The sequence below is a fragment of the Protopterus annectens genome, chromosome 2.part2 (genome assembly GCF_019279795.1).
Source record: "Protopterus annectens isolate FY-2018-M chromosome 2.part2, PAN1.0, whole genome shotgun sequence".
Classification (NCBI taxonomy): domain Eukaryota; kingdom Metazoa; phylum Chordata; order Ceratodontiformes; family Protopteridae; genus Protopterus; species Protopterus annectens.
The window spans coordinates 695786551-695804764 of record NC_056730.1 but is presented as its reverse complement, the minus strand read 5'-3'; the positions used below and the strand labels follow the sequence as shown (position 1 = coordinate 695804764).

Sequence of the window (18214 nt, the reverse complement as noted above, 5' to 3'; positions counted from 1 at the left end):
TGTATTTATCAGAAAACAGACTTTCAGGAAAAAAAAAGCTCTGAACAGAGACTTGGAGTTTGCAATGGATTTAACTAATGATTTATTTAGTTATTTTTTAGATGAACATATGCTGTCTGAACACATCTGACCATATTACTGTTAATGTCTGTCATTCCTTTTTTGCCTTTTACAGTCTCGCAACCTTTTACAAGAATTTATTGACTACATCAAAGTAAGTGGTTATTACTTTTTCTTTTTGCTCAGCACGTAATCCCTTGTTTGAACAAATGTTTAAACTCTGGAATTAACATGTATGATTCCGTCAGTTGTACACAGTGTACCTTTTCACTGGTACAGTGGCACTTCATAAGAAACGTGTGGACTAGCATTAACAGTTCAGTCGTGGTCTTGAGGTTTGCATAAATGGTTTTGAAACTCATCTAACAAGATTTTTATTCTATTTTTGAAGATGTGTATAAGTACAAAGAGGAAGTACAGGAAATAAGTATAGTTCTTACAATGTGTGTATGAAAAGTGCAGTTAGAGCAGTCATGCTGTGTAGAGTTATTTTTTAGAAACTAACCAAGACTTCAGCTCACACAGGTCTTGCCTAGGTGAGTACCTGAACAGAACAGAAATGATAAATCACTTTCCTAGTTTGACAAAAAAATTGATACAAGCGGAGTAAGACGTACTTGAATTTGTGTGCTGGAATGTACCAGGGTCACTTACAGCTGTACTAGGTGGTGTAATTTGTGCTGTTAGCAAGGTTCGGTTTATGAGACTTAGTAAAAGAGACGTGTACTGGGTCATGTGTCCTACTTAAGTGTTTTGTGTGTGTGTGTGGGGGGGCAGACCTACACCCAGGTTTTGTCATTGCCTTTTCTCATCTTGAATATGGAAGTGCTCTTTGTTCTGGACATAATGCATCTACTGTTGTTTACCCCTTATACTAAACTTTTAAAACATTTTGAAGTGTAGACTGTCAGGACAGATGATTTAAATTCTGAGTTGTCAAAGAGCAGTTTCTTGTAATAATTTGCCTACTCTGTCTCTCTGTGTAAGTTGGTTAACCAGATAGTGGTCATGGGTCAGCCCTGAAAATGGATACTTATGTCCACTGAGCTGGCCTAGCTAACAAATGTATTAAAATATAGAATACAATGTACATTTGCTTGTAGCTCCTCTGCTTTCCAAAAGAGTGTATAAGTGAGCTGCTGTGCCAATGGTGCTGGTGTGTGTGTGTGTGTGGGGGGGGGGGGGGGTAGTCCTGTATACTGCCTCTTCCCATTCAGTTCAGGAGTTGTTGCTGCCCTTTACTTATTCATGTTAATGAAAACCCTTCCAACTTCTAGCCTTCGTATGTGGCATTTCTGACTGACATGTCTTTGTTTTAAGTAAATCCCTGCTTACTCTGTCTAAAACTACTTTAATTTCATTTCAGGTGACACTTCACCAGCAATAATTGCTGAAGCAGTGTTCACATAAATATTCTTCCAAGTAGACATTTATCTTGCAGCTTGTATTCCTTTCTTCTCAAACCCCTTGACAAATAGTTTGTGTTGCTATGTAAATTGCTCATGATGTGTGTCATTAGCAACATTTCTTCTAGTCTTTTAAATTCATTTATAGAGTGCAAATCAGAACATAGCATGTACTTAATGTATGTAAATAAAGGTGAATAATAGAGATTGACATGCTCAAAACCAAAATGTAACATGAAATTAAATAAATGAATGTAATTATGTGTCGCACAGAAGTGTATATGTATTTATACATGTATACATATACGTAAACACACATACACAAGCAGGGAAGAAAACTTGCAGGCTACCTAGACTTCAGAATTGGTCATAGATCATGTCTTTTTAATAGTCTTCACAATGTGTCAGTGTCAATGGCAGCCATTACTTCTGTTGTCAGTAAGTCCAACCTGCAGTGGAAGAAGAATCTGCAGTCAACTTCCACACATTTTAAGAAACAACAACAAAAAAAAGTAAATATCTTCAGTAATTGAAAAAACGTAGTCAAGAAAAACAAAAAAATCCACTAAAAATGAGCAAGAATTATGTCTCCCTACATAACAGACCAAGCATAGGAGAATGGATTATTTTAATAAATGCCTTTAATTCTACCAAAAGTAATGAATGTAGTACGCATGGATCACCACCACATGTACTATCACACTGTATTAGTACAATTTTGTGCAAAGCCCAGTTTGCAAAAACTGTAAAATATTTAAAATTAAATTGTGCACCATCACTCAGGAGTTCAGACATAAGGATCTCTAAAATGAGTGCCTTGAGAATTTCATACAGAGTTCCACTTAGTATGTAACCCTGCAAAGATATTTAAAATGGGCATCACACTTTATATGACCTGGAACACTGACATCTCGGCTATGGCACTGAATTTCTGCAACTTGGATCCAAAATTCAATTTATGAAACTAACTGCGAGACAACATTTACAAAGGAATTTTGCAACAATGTACAAGTGCTTTGCTGGTTCCATAAAATGACTACCCTGAAAATTTCAAGCCATAATTCCACATTGTTGTACATGATTATAAACTATCAGTTAAAATTGAAGCTGATAAGACATGAAAAAAAATATTTTTAAACATTAATGCGTATAACTCTGCCAGCAATTAATATTTTGAGCTTAAAGACCACTACTGCCTGATGTGTGCACTGAATATGTGCAGGTTAGGTCTAAAAATGCAGTTTATGAAAAAGACTACATGCAACATTTATAAGACAGTTTCACAGTGGCACATACCAGCTTAATAGAAGGGCCCCTAAAATGACTGCCCTGAAAATTTCATGCCAGAATTCCAGAGTAAAAGGCATAACCCCCACACAGCAATTTAGTTAAAATGGCTAGAGGAAATATTTTATATTAAATTACACTGCAGAACATATGATTTTCATACATAAACTAGAAAACAAAAAAATGACCAAGTAAAATGCAGATATCCATTTTATAAGTGCAGTAAGGCAGCCTGGGTATGCATTGTACAGATATTACTACAGGCCTAATGCCTAGATATTATAAGGCACTTTTCCTTTGGGCATGTGGTAATGTGTGTTACATGCACATCCCTTAATGCCTAATGATACACACAGAGAGCATATGTGCTCCCTTAGTGTAGCATTTACAAAGCTGATATAGTACTGTGGCAATTTTTTTTATATTCAGATTGCTTTAGTTGTGTCGCAGTCTTTGGCAAATAAAAATGTTTAGCTCTTATATAAAATTACATTCACTAACACATTAAGCAGAGTAGCTAACATTAGTTGCCCAAAAATAAAACAGAGTGCTAAATGCGATATTTTTCTCTGTCTCTTTTTTATTGCTGACCTTCATTTCCTAATTTGTTTACGTTTTGAATACATGGCAATTATTTTTATGGCTACCGATTTTTGTCCTGTATAAAGTATGTGACAAATTATATAAAAAGCAAAATTTGTTGATAGTTGGGGGCATTATGCATTAAATGTACAGTGGCAGGTCAGAAAAGAAATGCTTATAAACACCTTTCCTGTATGGCAATATTTTACATTTCCTGTGTTCACTTCTGTGTGTGATATTGGCCGTTTCATAAGTTTGTTGCATGTTACTAACATCTTTTGATCTTTTATTAATTTTGCTGGTGGAATTCTGAAATTGTTATGCTTTAAGGGTATTATTATTTTTTTGTTTGTTTATTTCTCTCTTATATTGCATCTGTTTATGCTCTTTTTGTCTGTGCAGTCAGTTGAACTTTGTGAACAGACAGTCCATAAAATCACCCCTGTGTCTACTGGGGAGGAAGGAGGGATATCACTTAAGATTATGTAGGACAAAATGGAGCTGTCTGGGGGAAAATCTTTTTTGTCTGTATTTTGGCCACAAATGCATCTTTTTACACAGATCATAGTAAAGCTCATTGCATTTGCCTATGTATGGGTGTATACACACCTAACACTACACAGATGAAATTAAGATTTCACCTGTTGTACAAGTCTTTTTCTCATTGCCAAGTAGATTCCTCTGGGGTGACAATGTTCTCTCTCTCAGACTTGAGGTTGTATTACTGTTGACTGAGCTAGTTTCCCTAGGACACTGAGAAATTCTGCTGCTCATCTTTCAGAGTTTCTTTATCAGCTACCATATCACCACCATTTCAGACATACAAACCTCACTTTAATATTTTATTCCAAAGGATGGTACCGCAGGAGTGTAATGTCACATGCAGTAACTTGCCACACCTGGCATCCATGTGTTCTCATACAAATTATAAGAGCTTATTTAAGTTTTGCAGCATGTTAGAAGTTTTCATATCATCCGTTGGGCAGACAGGTTACAGAAGTCTTTCCTGCCACGGGTACTTTCCTGTCCCAGGCTGTCTGGCCTGCTTATAGATTCTGTTAATTTAGTGATAACAGAATTAATAGTACACATGCAGGCATTTATTATGCATTAACTTAATAAGAGGTAACCCAACACAGTGGTTTAATAGTATTTTTAACTCTCAATGCTTGTTTTTCCTGGTTTGGTTCTCTGCAGGAGCTCCATTATATAGTCAGCATTTCCACCGAGTGTTTTCTGAGTCTGTTTCTTCCCACATACCAAGGCACCCAGATAGGTAAATCAGCAAAGCCTAAATCAAACATAGGTGTATGTGCTGTGTAATCTGTGTCATCTGGTGGAGTATTTTTCCACCTAGTATTGTTTCCTGCCTCACACTTCTTGCTTACCAGGATAGACTTTAGCTCCTGGTGACTTCAGACTTTGTAAAGCGGGTATTGAAAGTGGATGGTTGCATAATAAGAGTTTGTGTCAACTGATGCATCCAATAATTTTAGTTGAATATTAACCAGTGGAATTGAAGACTAATCGGCCTGATAGAGAAACAAATTTAACCAATGTGTACTGTGATGCCACTGTTTCCAAATGCTATGTTCCCTATAGGTGATCATATTTTCAGCTGGTCAGCACACTGTGCAGTGTAATGTGCCATCTGAAATGCAGCCAATCACATTACATTAAGTGAAGCTGCAGAAGAGTGGGCTAAGATATGTTTTCCTTTACCCTACTGTTGCTGTGGTCTTATAGCTGATATATTTAGAGATGTAAAGGTCAAAATTATTGTTTTAGTTGCAGAGCTTTTTGATGGTTCAGGACGCGATTAGTCATGTAAGATGGACTGAATCTCAACCAATTGTATGTTTGATCAGTATAAATTCCCAACTGCCTTATACTTTCTAATTGTTAAAGCACATATCCTGACAGTTTAATTGTCTAGCACTCCTTTTTTCACTCTTCCAGAGTCCATGATATCTGTCATTTCCTCATAAAACTCTTTGATACATACTCAGTAAGGTGTGGTATTGTTTAATTTATGGTGTGATAACTAGTTCTGGAACAGATCCAAGCATGAACCTGAGCAATATGATTTGCCCTACAGTAATACACAGCTGCATTGCTTACTGTTATACATTGTCTCAATTCAGAGAGTAATCATTTTTTTGTGGAACATACCAATGATATGTAGTATCGTTAGTGTAGTACTGTCTCCTTATTGCAGGTGTCTAGAATATGCGTAGCCATTTTATAATATAATATGCATTAAAACAAGCCTAAGAAACTTAAATCAAGTTGTTAATGAATGTTGAAACTACATCTCCATTACTTTCTGAAGGATAAGAAATCACACAGTCTGCCACTGCAAGGCCACCTTGATGGGCCATTGTTTGGTTCTTCTTCTGTGTCTGTCATCATTTGGCAAATAACTTGGGTTGTCACATATCTGAGAATGTTTGTGCACCTCTTCTGATGCACAGTGGGATGTAGTGCACCAAATACATAAATGTACATATTCCCCAAACCCAACATTTTATTTTTGATTACATAGTTTGCAGTCCTTGTCCTGTTCTTGCTTTTACATGCATTAACATCGGTACACCACAAAGTGTCCATGGCCACTGGATTACCTGGCAGGATTCATACCATTTCCTTTCCTCGTTTTGCCTCTGGGAAGGGCATAACAAGTATAACTGCTACAGATGTTGGTGCTTTAATCCTTCTACTCTAGAACATCATAGAGGAAAGCTTTTGGTCTTTATGGCTTTGTGAGAACCTTGTGAGTAGACTGTCAGGAGTGTCTTTCACCTAGCACCAAGTTCAGGTCAGATTGCCAAAAAGCCAAGCATCTGAAGAGTAGTTTGAGGCTTAGACTGCCCAGAAGATAAGCATAGTGTTCAACAGCCCTGCCTCCCCAAGTCCCTGCATGTGCTTGTCTCATCCTCCACTAGCAAGGACTTGAACCTGCATCCCTGGGAGAGGAGGTACATCCCATGGTTTCTTGAACCCAAATAATCTGTTTAATGATTCAGTGCATGTGGTCAGCCAGTGTGATCTTATGGAGTGGTCTCTTTTATGTCACCGATCATTGATTTAGCAGAGACTGGGATAGAGCATCTCCCTTGCAGAGCAGCAGGCAGAACTGCCTCTCCCAATTGTTCCTGGTTGCAGAATGCCAGTCAGGTCAGTCCTTCACCTGGGCTTGCATCTTAAGAGCTGGACAGCAAACAGATGTATGGTAGTGGGAGTTTGAGTCAGGAAGAAGGTGGAAATCCACTACATGTTTCTGCATCAGTGGGTAGAGCAAACAACAAAATGTAGTACTGATTTCAAGTGACAGCTCTTTAGTCTGCCATAGGTGCCAGCGAGTACAATAGTTTGCCATTTTGCCATGTGATAGAGTTTTAATCTCTGTATTGGTATGATAGTAATTTTCCTCATTTGTCTTGTTGGTGCTTAGTGTCTGAAACTGTTCATGTCAGCAGTCTGAAATCTGGTCTGACTTATAAAGGCTGTGAATAAGCTTGAGTGCCTTCCAGAGTCTGCTTGTGCACTGGCTTGTGGAGGTGCATTAGCTAGGGTCATAGCCTCACATGTGTGACTACAAGCCATTGAGCAAAGTCTTGGCCACCTCCTTTTTTGGGAGAAAAGGATTTCAGGCAGCCTGATGAGGACTTGGTCAATGATCTAATGCGTAGGAAGCAGTCCTAACCTCTATGAAGGGCTTTTTCCTTTTCTTCGTTTCCCACTTCTTTCTACTGTTCTAAACCTAGCAAAACTCAGAGGGGTAGACGCCTCCTTCCTCTCTGCAGTGTCCTGCGTATCATCACGCATTCTTGCCACCTCTCATTGCAGACTTGGTCACTCAAGAGGATGACCCACTGCTTGCTCTGCTCCAGTCCTCACTCTCTGATATGAAACTGTTTGTAAGGAGAGAATAGTTCTCTAAGTTTGCCTCATTGTGGGAATCCTTACAAAGAACTAATGTGTGCTAATCATGGTCATTCCTGTCCACATCTAGAACTCGCGGGTCCTGCCCCCAGAAAGAGCTTTCCTGGTGGATTCGTTTTTTTTTTTACTGGAACTCTTGGAACACTTGCACACTGCATTTAAGAGGGACAATAGACAAGAGAATAGCTTGTTCTCAGAAGAATGTTTGGGCTTTACTTTCAGCATTTTTCTAGTCCTGAAAGGGATGACTGCATTATTTTCCATTCTGGACCTCAACCAGCATATCCCTTGTGCTCAGCATTGGATAAACTCCTGCAGGGACTCATGCCATTGCTCTTGCAAAGTGCTTTTATGGTGTCCTTGGATATTATGGACACATTTTGGCACATCAGAATTTAGGGTCTACACAGAAAATTCCTCTGGTTTGCTCTAGATGGGCATCCCTTTTAGTGTAAACTGTTGGCACTTGGGAATTTCTAATGTACCATAGTTTTTTACCATGGCTGTGTCCATGTTGACCAAAGCTTTGCAGGGAAAGATCTTCATATTCTCCCTTGTAGGATAAGTAGCTCTTAAGTAGCTCAAGGGACAATCTTAAACCTTCACAGCAGTAAATGCATACACGGTTTTAGTCTTTGGAGTTCACCATAAATTGATGTATGTTCTCTCTGATTTCTGGTCATGGGATGGCCTTAATTGGCATGCAGTTTGGATGTTTTCCAGTAGACGTTCATTTTTTGGATGTTTTCCAGTACACGTTGCTAATTTTCTTGGAGAGGACACGAGGTCATGGCCTTAGCCTCCTGGATGAGGATGTAGCACGTGGTATCAGTTCAGAATGTGCTGTGCTTCCTGAAACTTAATAGCTGACAAAAGTATTATGGTAAGGTCTGCACACCTAAGGAAGCTGATGTATTGGAATACAAGGTATCATTTTCTTCAGAGTCACTATGTGCTCATAGAACTTTTCACCTAGACTTGGCAGGATGGAGAATCTGCACCAACCTCATGGTGGGGTTTTCTTTTCTGCAGTTGAATCTGCCACTGATTCTCATTGTAGGTGCTTCAGTAGAAGGCTAGAGGAGTCTTCTAGGCTCCCACATGGTAGAGGGAATGTGCTGCACCCCCCCCCCAGTGGGGAGTCTATATCAGGCTGTTGGAATCAAGAGCTTCTTCCTAGGGAGACGGCGTTGCTTCCTGTGTACATTCTTCTCCAATCTGACGACCGTTCCACCATGTGATACTTGAGCAAGAGGACTCAAGGTCATCCCTGTGCAGTCAGGCGGTGCCCATCTGGCAGTGGGTTATATACCAGAATATCCGCATCATCCTTGGGAAGTAAATGAGCTGGTGGATTGTTGGGCCATGTCCACTCTCCTGTCTTCAAACTACAGATTCATATGTTGTGCCTGGTCATGGTGTACCAGAATCCGATCACTGTGATATGTTTTTGTTCAGGAAAATGTGGCCCTTCTCATACTCTTAATTCATCATAAGGAGAATATGATAATGGTGTTTATTATTTACTTTTGTTTACCTGGATAGTCTGACTGGGTGATGGCCCATTTTCAGCGGATTTTCAGCGGAGGCCCAGGAAGAAAATCTCCAGGAAAAGTACAATAACTGTTAAAAAGAACATTTACAAAGAACAATGCTTGATGAGTAAACAACTTTTAGAGAATTTCACAAAGACAAAAGGTTAACCAAGAACAAAATGTAGAAGGTTTTATAAAGAAACCCAGTGCATGAAAGACAATAACAAAAGAGTATTTGCAAGAGACAGAAATTATAGAGTAAAAATAACAAACTTTTTATACAGAGATTTGTTTTTGTGCCATATATTTGTCAGAGGCTGGGGGTATAAAGTGTAGAGCCAGAGAAAAGTATAAACTGTATAGATTAGTTCAACATGTAAATGATAAATCACCTGTATGAATGAAGTATAAGAATACATTGCCTGTTGTATGTGACATTTAGGATTCTGAGAAAAGGGGTAAATCTAGAGGAGAAAAAGGAGACAGAGAAGTAGAATAAATAGGAAAGGGAGACAAGCTATAGAGGATAAAAAGTATAGAGAAAGGTAGAATAAATAGCTTCCTAGAGGGGATAAAAAGTAGACAGAGAAGTAGGATTAATAAGAGAAGTGAGAAGAGTTGGGGGATAGAGGTGATAGTGACGATAGAAGAAAGCTAAAGAAACAGAAGGAAATGGGAGGGAGTGAGAAGAAGGGAATAAGAATCAATAAGAAAGATCCAGGGCATGTAAAGGGGAGAAAAAGTGAAAAGGAAGCTGAGGTAGTGGGCAAAGTCAGGAAGAAATGTAAAGCGTCAGAAGAAGTTGTCAGCCAGTACTAGAACATAAAAAATCTAGTTGCTGCCTAGGTAATCTTTCAGTATTTTTTTGAAATGAGAAATGTTGGTTGTAGTTAAAATGGTCTGTAGGACAGAATTCATTTTTTTTTGCAATATAGTTTGAATAGACAGAGTAACCAGCTCTACTGAGGGATTTAGTGACCTGTAGGAGAGATTTGGAGGAAGACTGGAGGTTCTTCTTATTGTAGGGTTGAAGCATGAGACGAGGGGCAAGATGGTATTTGAGTTTGATGTGCAAAAGAGAGTTGAGTATATGTTGGTGGCGTAATTGAAGCCAATGCAGTTGCTGTAAGGCAGACCAGTGATGTGTTCAGAGTGAAGAGTTGGTGGCAAATCTGGTAGTTTTATTGCAACAGGTCTCCAGTTTTGTTAGACTTGTCTTAGGTTTGTAAAGATGGGGATGCATATAGGAGTAAAGAGAGAGAATGTGTTATGGCCGTGTCTTGTCTTGTGGTATTTGTAAGGAAAGGCTTAAAATATCCTTCTATTCCCATGTTGCAGTGCTCATCACTTATGAGTTTTCTCCACTTGCTGCCTGAACATCTGGCCAGTATACAAAGGTTTTCAGTCACTGTATGGTGCGTGGGACGTCTGATGTGGCTAGCACAATGTGGGCCATAAAAGTGATGTCTGCACACACCAGCCCTCAGAACTTCTCAGCCGCCAGTCGAACATCAGGTGTTCCTGCCATCCCAGCCATCTGATTACAAGAAATCAAACAAGTGCCCCTTTGGGGAACCTTTCAGTCATTTTATTTTATTTAATGCCTGTTCATGTCATTCAGAAAGGGCAAGTGTAAGTGCGGCTGTCAGATACCCTACAAGGACGCCCACGATCAGTGTCTCTTCTGTTTAGGTCAGTCGCATGACTACAAGGCCTGCTCCATTTGTCAGGCATTTGTGCCGAAAGCCTTGCGCAGCTGTCTGCATGCGCTCAATCTCTACCTAGAAAATCAACGACTAAAGCAAATAGCCTTAGGTATGGAGGGTTCCACTGGCGTATCCGCTGAACTGCCAAAAAAAGGCCAAGACTACCAGGCCAACCTCTACAGCTGCGCCTCCTTTGTGCAACCCTCAGCCTGTGGCCTGATGTTGACTGTCAACATCGGCCTCGTACAGGATCCAGGCTCCACTGCTTCAGATTTAGTGGGTACCTCCATGGAAGCTGCACAATCCCGCCTGGAGGGCATATCTGTTGAGGCTTTACCAATGTTGGTCTCTGACACCGGGGGGGGGGGCAGTGATTCTGGTAGGTCCTTTGGATCCCTCCAGTTCCTTACTGTTACCTGATTTCAGGCCTTCCTCCTTTCAGATGCCTGCCAGGCCTCTCAAGAGAAAGGAAAAAAGAAAGCACATCTCTTCTTCCCCTGAAAGTATGCATGATTGGCAGGCCTTCAGCCAAAGTTTGTTTAATGCCTTCATGGCCTTACAGCCTTCCACTACAGGGACTTCTACTATGCCTCCTCCTACTCTGAGCCCAAGGCCTCAAACATCTGACCCATCCACGAGGGAAGAAGAGGATTTTTCTGATTCTTCATCTAAGGAGTCACTCTGCTATACCTCTCAGCTTCCTTCTCCCTTCTCCCTTGCGGTATGGCTCCCCAGAGGAAAAATCTGTTGACCCTGACTCCCCAGCTGAGGATTTGACCTTTGGGGAAACCATTGCCAAGATGAAAGAACATTTTAAGTGGGAATCTTCTGAAATGACTGAGGTTCAGAAAAGGTGTTATGACCTCATTCAGATGGGTACTGCTGTGATGGCTTGGTGGATAACTACTAGGACTATGGTGTATAGGGTCCTGGGTTCAAAACCTGCATGGCTGTTTTTTCTCACTAAAAGAATCACAGGCCTAAAGCAGATGCCCTACGCTGACCGCCTTAAAAAACTCCAGCTATACTCTGTCGCATATCGTCTACTCAGAGGCGATCTGTGCTTAACATACAAGGCCATGTCAAACCCAGAGCTGTTGGACATGCTACACTTAAAGAAATCCCAATCCCTCAGAGCTACACGCTCCAGTGATCTAAATCTTGTCATCACAATAAACAAAACATGCTGGAGGGATAGGTTCCTGACCCAGAGACTCCCCAGACTCTGGAATAGATTGCCCATACATGTCAAGCAGAGTGCCTCTTTGGACCTCTTCAAAAGGAACCTTGACGATTGGATGGGAGAAAGGAAATTCACCCCAGGGAGTGATGTCAGTCGCCCTGCTAGACAGGGGTCCAGGAAAGTAAATAATGTGGGAAGAAATAGCCAGGGAATTGTTATGGCTAGGCTTGTATAGGCCCTAGGGCTGATAGCCTAGTACCAACCTATGAACCTATGGCTTCCCCAACCCCTACTGCTGTGCCTCCAATTTTGCCTGCCTTCCTGGATGCCTTCTCTTCAGCATCCTTGAACCCCTGTTCACAACCCCCTGCTCCATGCAGGCCTGATAGATTTTATAAAGTCCCTGAAACTGCCAAGTATCATAAATGTCCTCTAGCAGACCCTGCCACAATTTACATAGCCACAGATAAAGCATCTAAACTATTGCTTACCAACACCATTCTCCCTGCTGACAAAGACAGCAAAACCATGGAGTGTCTGGTTAAGAAAATGTACACGTCTGCTACTCTGGCCTTCAGGGCTACAAGCTACCAGACACACATAGCTAAACGTGCCTTCTCTCTCCTGGAGGAAACCTCCGAATTGTCTGATGCACCAGATTTTGCTACCAAAGCTTCACCGTCTTCCCTTCTGGCTCTCACCTCCCAAGTCACCGGACACTCTGTAAAGTGCAGTTATGATGCTGCTGAAGCCTCAGCTAGGTCAGCAGCATCAGCATCTGCCTTGAGAAGAGATTTATGGTTACGTCTCCAGCCCATTCCAGATGACTTTAGAGCAAAGCCAATTGATGCCCCTCTGGACAACGCAGCTTTGTTCGGGAATAAAGTGGCTGAAGGGAAGACTCCAAATCCAGCTCCAGACAAGTGGAGTACCTCAGGGTTCAGTCCTGGGGCCGCTCTTGTTTGGCATCTACTTCTCTGAAGTACAGGCCAACACTAAGGGACTCTGGCTAACAAAGTTCGCAGATGACTGCAAACTGGGAGCCATTATTGAATCCCCAAATTATTTGGATACTCTACAAAAGGGCTGTACAGAAACAGATGCTTGGTGCCAAAGCCATGGGCTCAAGCTCAATGCCAAGAAATGTATAGTTATCCCCTTTGGGAAAAAACATGCATCTGTGAATTACCATATAGGTGACAGTACACTAAACACCAAAAGTGTGATAAGAGACTTGGGGACACAGGTGGACAGTGGTCTCACCTTCGATAACCACATTGCCACAACAGTCAGGAAATCCTTCTATGTGGCACACCTCATCACTAAGGGCTTTTCATCCAGAAGAAAGGAGGTCATTGTCCCACTGTACTCATCCCTCATTAGACCCATTATAGAATACAACGCCCCGTTTGGTATGTACCTCTCAAGACATCTGCAACAACTGGAAAGGCCACAGAAATACCTCACTAAAAGAATCACAGGCCTAAAGCAGATGCCCTACGTTGACCGCCTTAAACTCCAGCTATACTCTGTCACATATCGTCTACTCAGAGGCGATCTCTGCTTAACGTACAAGGCCACGTCAAACCCAGAGCTGTTGGATATGCTACACTTAAAGAAATCCCAATCCCACAAAGCCACACGCTCCAGGGATCTAAACCTTGTCATCACAATAAACAAAACATGCTGGGGGGATAGGTTCCTGACCCAGAGACTCCCCAGACTCTGGAATAGATTGCCCATACATGTCAAGCAGAGTGCCTCTTTGGCCCTCTTCAAAAGGAACCTTGACGATTGGATGTGAGAAAGGAAATTCACCCTAGTGAATCATGTCAGTTCCCTGCTAGACAGGGGTCCAGGGAAGTAAATAGTGTGGGAAGAAATAGCCAGGGAATTGTTATGGCTAGGCTTGTATAGGCCCTAGGGCTGATAGCCTAGTACCACTCTATGAGCCTATGATTTATTTAAGTCACTACACCAAAAGTGGAAGGAGATGCAGGATTTAAAACACCTGCTAGTCTCCCCATCCCTAAATTCCAGAGGAGCTGCCCAGCTAAAACTCAGTTTATTCGAAAGCACTCTCACCCTGCTGCTCCCACTAGGTCAAGAAAACCGCCAGAAAGCGACCCCATCCTGCTTAGAGCTTCCCCCTCTTCTCACCAGAGGCCACCCTTTCAAGATAGGGCAGGTAGTATTTGACTACCTGCCATCTCTGAAACCCCCACCCCCTCCTTCTCTCCCTCTGTCAGTTTGTCTCTCTTACGGTCTTCCTGTGTGTCCATCACATCAGATAAATGGGTCCTTTCAGTCATCCAAAAAGGGTACTTCATGATCTGGCTTATGTCCTCAAAATGAAAGGTTATACCACAACCTCCAAAACAACAGATACACTTACTGCAGCCAGTACTACAAACACTGCTGGACCAAGGCACCATTGAATTAGTGCCACTGGCTGCAAAACATAGAGATTTCTACTCCAGGATTTTCCAAGTCCCAAGAAAAGATGGTCCTTGGAGACGAATCCTGAATCTCTCTCTGTTCAACCTCTTCATTCACCTTCCTACCTTCAGGATGTTGACCTTACCAGCTCTTTTCCCACTACTACTTCCCCAAGGATTCATGACCACCTTAGATATAAAGGATGCCTATCTTCATACCCCCATCAAGCCCAGTTTCAGGAAATACCTGAGGATTTCCATGTGCCCTTCTCACTTATTATCTGCCTTGCCCTTTGAGCTCTCAGCTGCACCCAGGGTATTCACCAAATGCCTGGCTCCAGTTATTGCCTTCTGCAGAACAAAAGGAATCCAGATATTTCCCTATCTGGATGACCTGCTTGTACAGGCAGACTACAAGGAGACCCTCCAGCAACACACATTTCTTGCCTCTTCCCTCCTACAGTCCCTAGGATTTTAGATAAACTTCCCAAAATCCCAACTGGAACCTTCTCAAGACATGGTCTTCTTGAGGGTGCAGGATTCGCACAGACATCATGAGGGTCTACCTTCTCCAACAAAAGGTGAAAAGCTTGGTGGAACACCTACTAATGGTCCGTCAGACAACAGAATTGACTGCAAGGTAGTATCTCAGGCTCCTGGGCTACATGGCAGCCACTAACCCCATATTACCATTACCAAGACTCCATAAAGTTGCAGTGGTATCTAAGTTCAGTCTGAACCCAGCACTCACACCCCTTGGAGAACAGGATTCCCCTCCTGCCCTTCTTCAAACTAGAAATCCAATGGTGGTTGAAGTAAGTGAACTTCAACCCAGGCCTTCCCCTCCAACCACCCAAACCCAAACGGATCATGCACACAGATGCCTCAGACATGGGCTGGGAGCAACTCTGGACCATCTGAAAGTGCAGGGTCTGTGGCCAAAGCCACACAAAAAAGAACACATCAGTGTCAGAGAAAGGGGCAATTCTCCTGACCATTCAGGCCTTCCAAACTTATCTACAACAGGGACCTCTAAATATCTTTACAGACAATACAACAGTGCTGTGGTATCTCAACAGACAGGGGGGAACCAAATCTTTCTTACTTTGTAGACTAGCTGTCCCAGTGTGGGAACTAGCCAACTCCCAGGGAGTTACCCTGCAAGAGGTCTACATTCCTTCACTGCAGAATGCTCAGGCAGACTGTCTCTGCAGCTCCATCACAAACAACCATGAATGGATGCTGCACCAGGGATGTTTTCCTGTACCTGGTCTACCGGTGGGATACACCTCAGAGAGACCTGTTTGCCTCCTCCATCAACAGGCAACTTCCTTCCTTCTGCACCAGGCTTCCACACCCTCAGGCAATGGCAACAGATGCCTTCACAAACTCTTGGAAGGGGAAGTTTCTCTATGCATCCCCCCTTCCCACTTGTACAGAAGGTCATGCTGAAGATTCAGCAGGACAGACCAAAAATCTTGCTGGTGACTCCCTATTGGCCAAGACAGCATTGGTTCCCCCTAGTACTACAACAGTCCAAGGGCAATCACACCAAGTTACCTCTCAGAGTGGACCTTCTCATAACACAAGGGATCCCAAATCCACCCACAGTGGCAGTTACTGCATCTTACCCTGTGGCTGATAGGATTCTGATCCCCTTCAGACACCATTACAATGAGGATGTGCTCACTGTCCTGCAGAAGGCTAGGAAACCAAATACGAGAAAATCTTACATTTCTAAGTGGAAGAGATTTTTTATATGGTGTCTCGAGATGGTTGGACCCGCTTGCTAGTGAGACCCCTTTAGTTCTGTCTTACCTGTGTGAACTGTTGCGGACAGGATTGGCCTACTCTTCCATTAAAGCCCACTTGTCCGCCATTTCAGCACGTCTCCCTCTGGAAACCCCCTACCCAATGTCCAGACTACCAGCTAAGTTATTTTGTAATAGGGTCCTTCACCTGAGACCTCCCAGGAAGCCATCTCCACCCTTATGGGACCTCAACTATGTTTTGGAAAAGCGTATGCTTCCTCCTTTTGAGCCAGCAGACAAAGCTTCCCTAAAACACTGTACATGGAAAACTGTTACTCGTGGCCTTGACCTCGGCCAGAAGAGTGTCAGAGCTGCAAGCTGTCATGGCTATTCCACATTTCTTGGTATTCCACACTGACAGGGTTACTCTTAGAATCCAACCCTTCCTTCGTGCCCAAGGTAGTGAATGATCTTTCCCTAAATCAATCCATTCACCTTCCTACCTTCTTCCCTAACCCACAGGGGGGCAGTGAGAGAGTACTGCATTCCCTGGATGTTCACAGACAACTCATATTTTACCTGCACAAAACCAAATCCATCAGACAGGCTTACCAGCTCTTTGTTTCCTTCCATCCCAGGGAAGCCAGTAACTAAACAGACTATTTCAACCTGGATTTCCAAAACTATCACCTTCTGCTCCATTTCCATGGGAAATCCTTGCAGGGTACTCTTAAAGCACAGTCCACCTTCAGGAGCCTTCTTCAGAGGTTTGGACACCTCTACCATTCTTGAAGTAGCCACTTGGTCATCAGTGCAGACCTTCACCAGCCACTACAAGTTAGACCATATTTCCAGAGCCAGGGAGGGTTTTGCCAGGGCTATCCTTCATGGATTCCTGGAGACCGCCTCTAGACCACCTCTCCCTTCCTCACAGTGAGCTTTGGCACTCACCCATATGTGATGAATACTGCAACATGGGAATAGAAGGCCATAGAAAAGTTTTGGAAAATCTTACCATAACCATAGATGTCCTTCTCTTCCATGTTGCAGTATTTCTTCCCACCCACCTACCCCTCCTGTTGTAAAGCCTTTCCCTTTCTGGATGGCACAGGGCTGGCAGTACCCTTGCTAGGACTGGTTGATACTGGGGCTTACAGTTCTGAGGGCTGATGCATGCAGATGTCACTTTTATTGCCAACGTTGTGCTAGCCACATCAGACATCCCACGCACCATACAGTGACTGAAAACCTTTGTATACTGGCCGGACGTTCGGGTAGCAAGAGGAGAATACCCATATATGATGAATACTGCAACAGGGAAGAGAAGGACAGCTAAGGTTATAGTAAGAGTTTGCACAACTTTTCTTTCTGAAAAGAGAACCTAGTCTAATATGAGGTTTTTTTTGATGGTCTGTGCTAGGTGAACATCAAATTTTAGGTTATTATCAATAATGTTGCCTAAATTTTTTTGTGGGATACAGCTAATATGAAGGTGGTGTTGGATGAGTGAATTTGGAAAGTGCTACAATGATCATGTGATTTAGTGGGAGGAAACCACATCACTTTAGTTTTAGAAGGTTTCAGTAGAAGATGATTCAACAGGTAGGAAGGATTGCTGAGTAGAGCAAACAAGTTGTTTGAGGGAAGGAGCGACACATATCCGAGTTGAATCGTCTGCATATTGGACTGTAGAGGCTAAGTATGTTGAAGACTTAAGTTGATTAGTAAATATACTGAAAAGGAGGGGACAGAGGATAGAACCTTGTGGAACACCCAAGGGTGACCGATAACAGTGAAGAGCGTTCCTGTTGGCATTTGACAGCTTGCTGACAGCCGGATAGGTAACTATGAAACCAGGCTAGTGCGGAGGAGCTGAGATGTAGAAATGCTAGTTCATCAAGGAGTTTTTAGTGAGGAACTGTGTTGAAAGCTTTAGAGAGATCTAAGAAGATGGTGGAAACAGATTGTCCATTATTTTTATGGTGGTTAATGTTATTAGTAAAGCGTAGATGGGCAGTTGTGCTACGGTGAGAGCAGAACCCATGTCTGTTAGATAAGCGATTGTTGAATAACAGTTTAATAGTTGCATGTGGATACACTTTTCTAGAAATGGGAGGGGGTGGAAATGGGTCAGTAGTTAGAAAACTCAGTGGAGGTATCTACTTTGTATAAGGGAGGAATGTGAGATACTTTCCAGCTTGTGGGCAAATGCTGTTCTGAGATAAAACAATTAATTAAGATAGTTATGAGGTGTGCAATAGCCGAGGCAGTTATTTGTAAGAATTCAGTAGGTAGGTCATCAGTAGCAAGGGTAGTAGGTT

General features: G+C 42.4%; 1 protein-coding gene across 1 annotated transcript in view; it reads left to right on the top strand.

The window, feature by feature from the left end:
- DDRGK1 (DDRGK domain containing 1) overlaps positions 1–18214 on the top strand; it is a 924827-nt gene that overhangs the window by 634152 nt on the left and 272461 nt on the right. The window contains exon 6 of the mRNA XM_044064090.1: positions 176–214. Coding sequence (XP_043920025.1) covers positions 176–214 — 39 coding nt within the window. The remainder of the gene's footprint in view (positions 1–175; positions 215–18214) is intronic.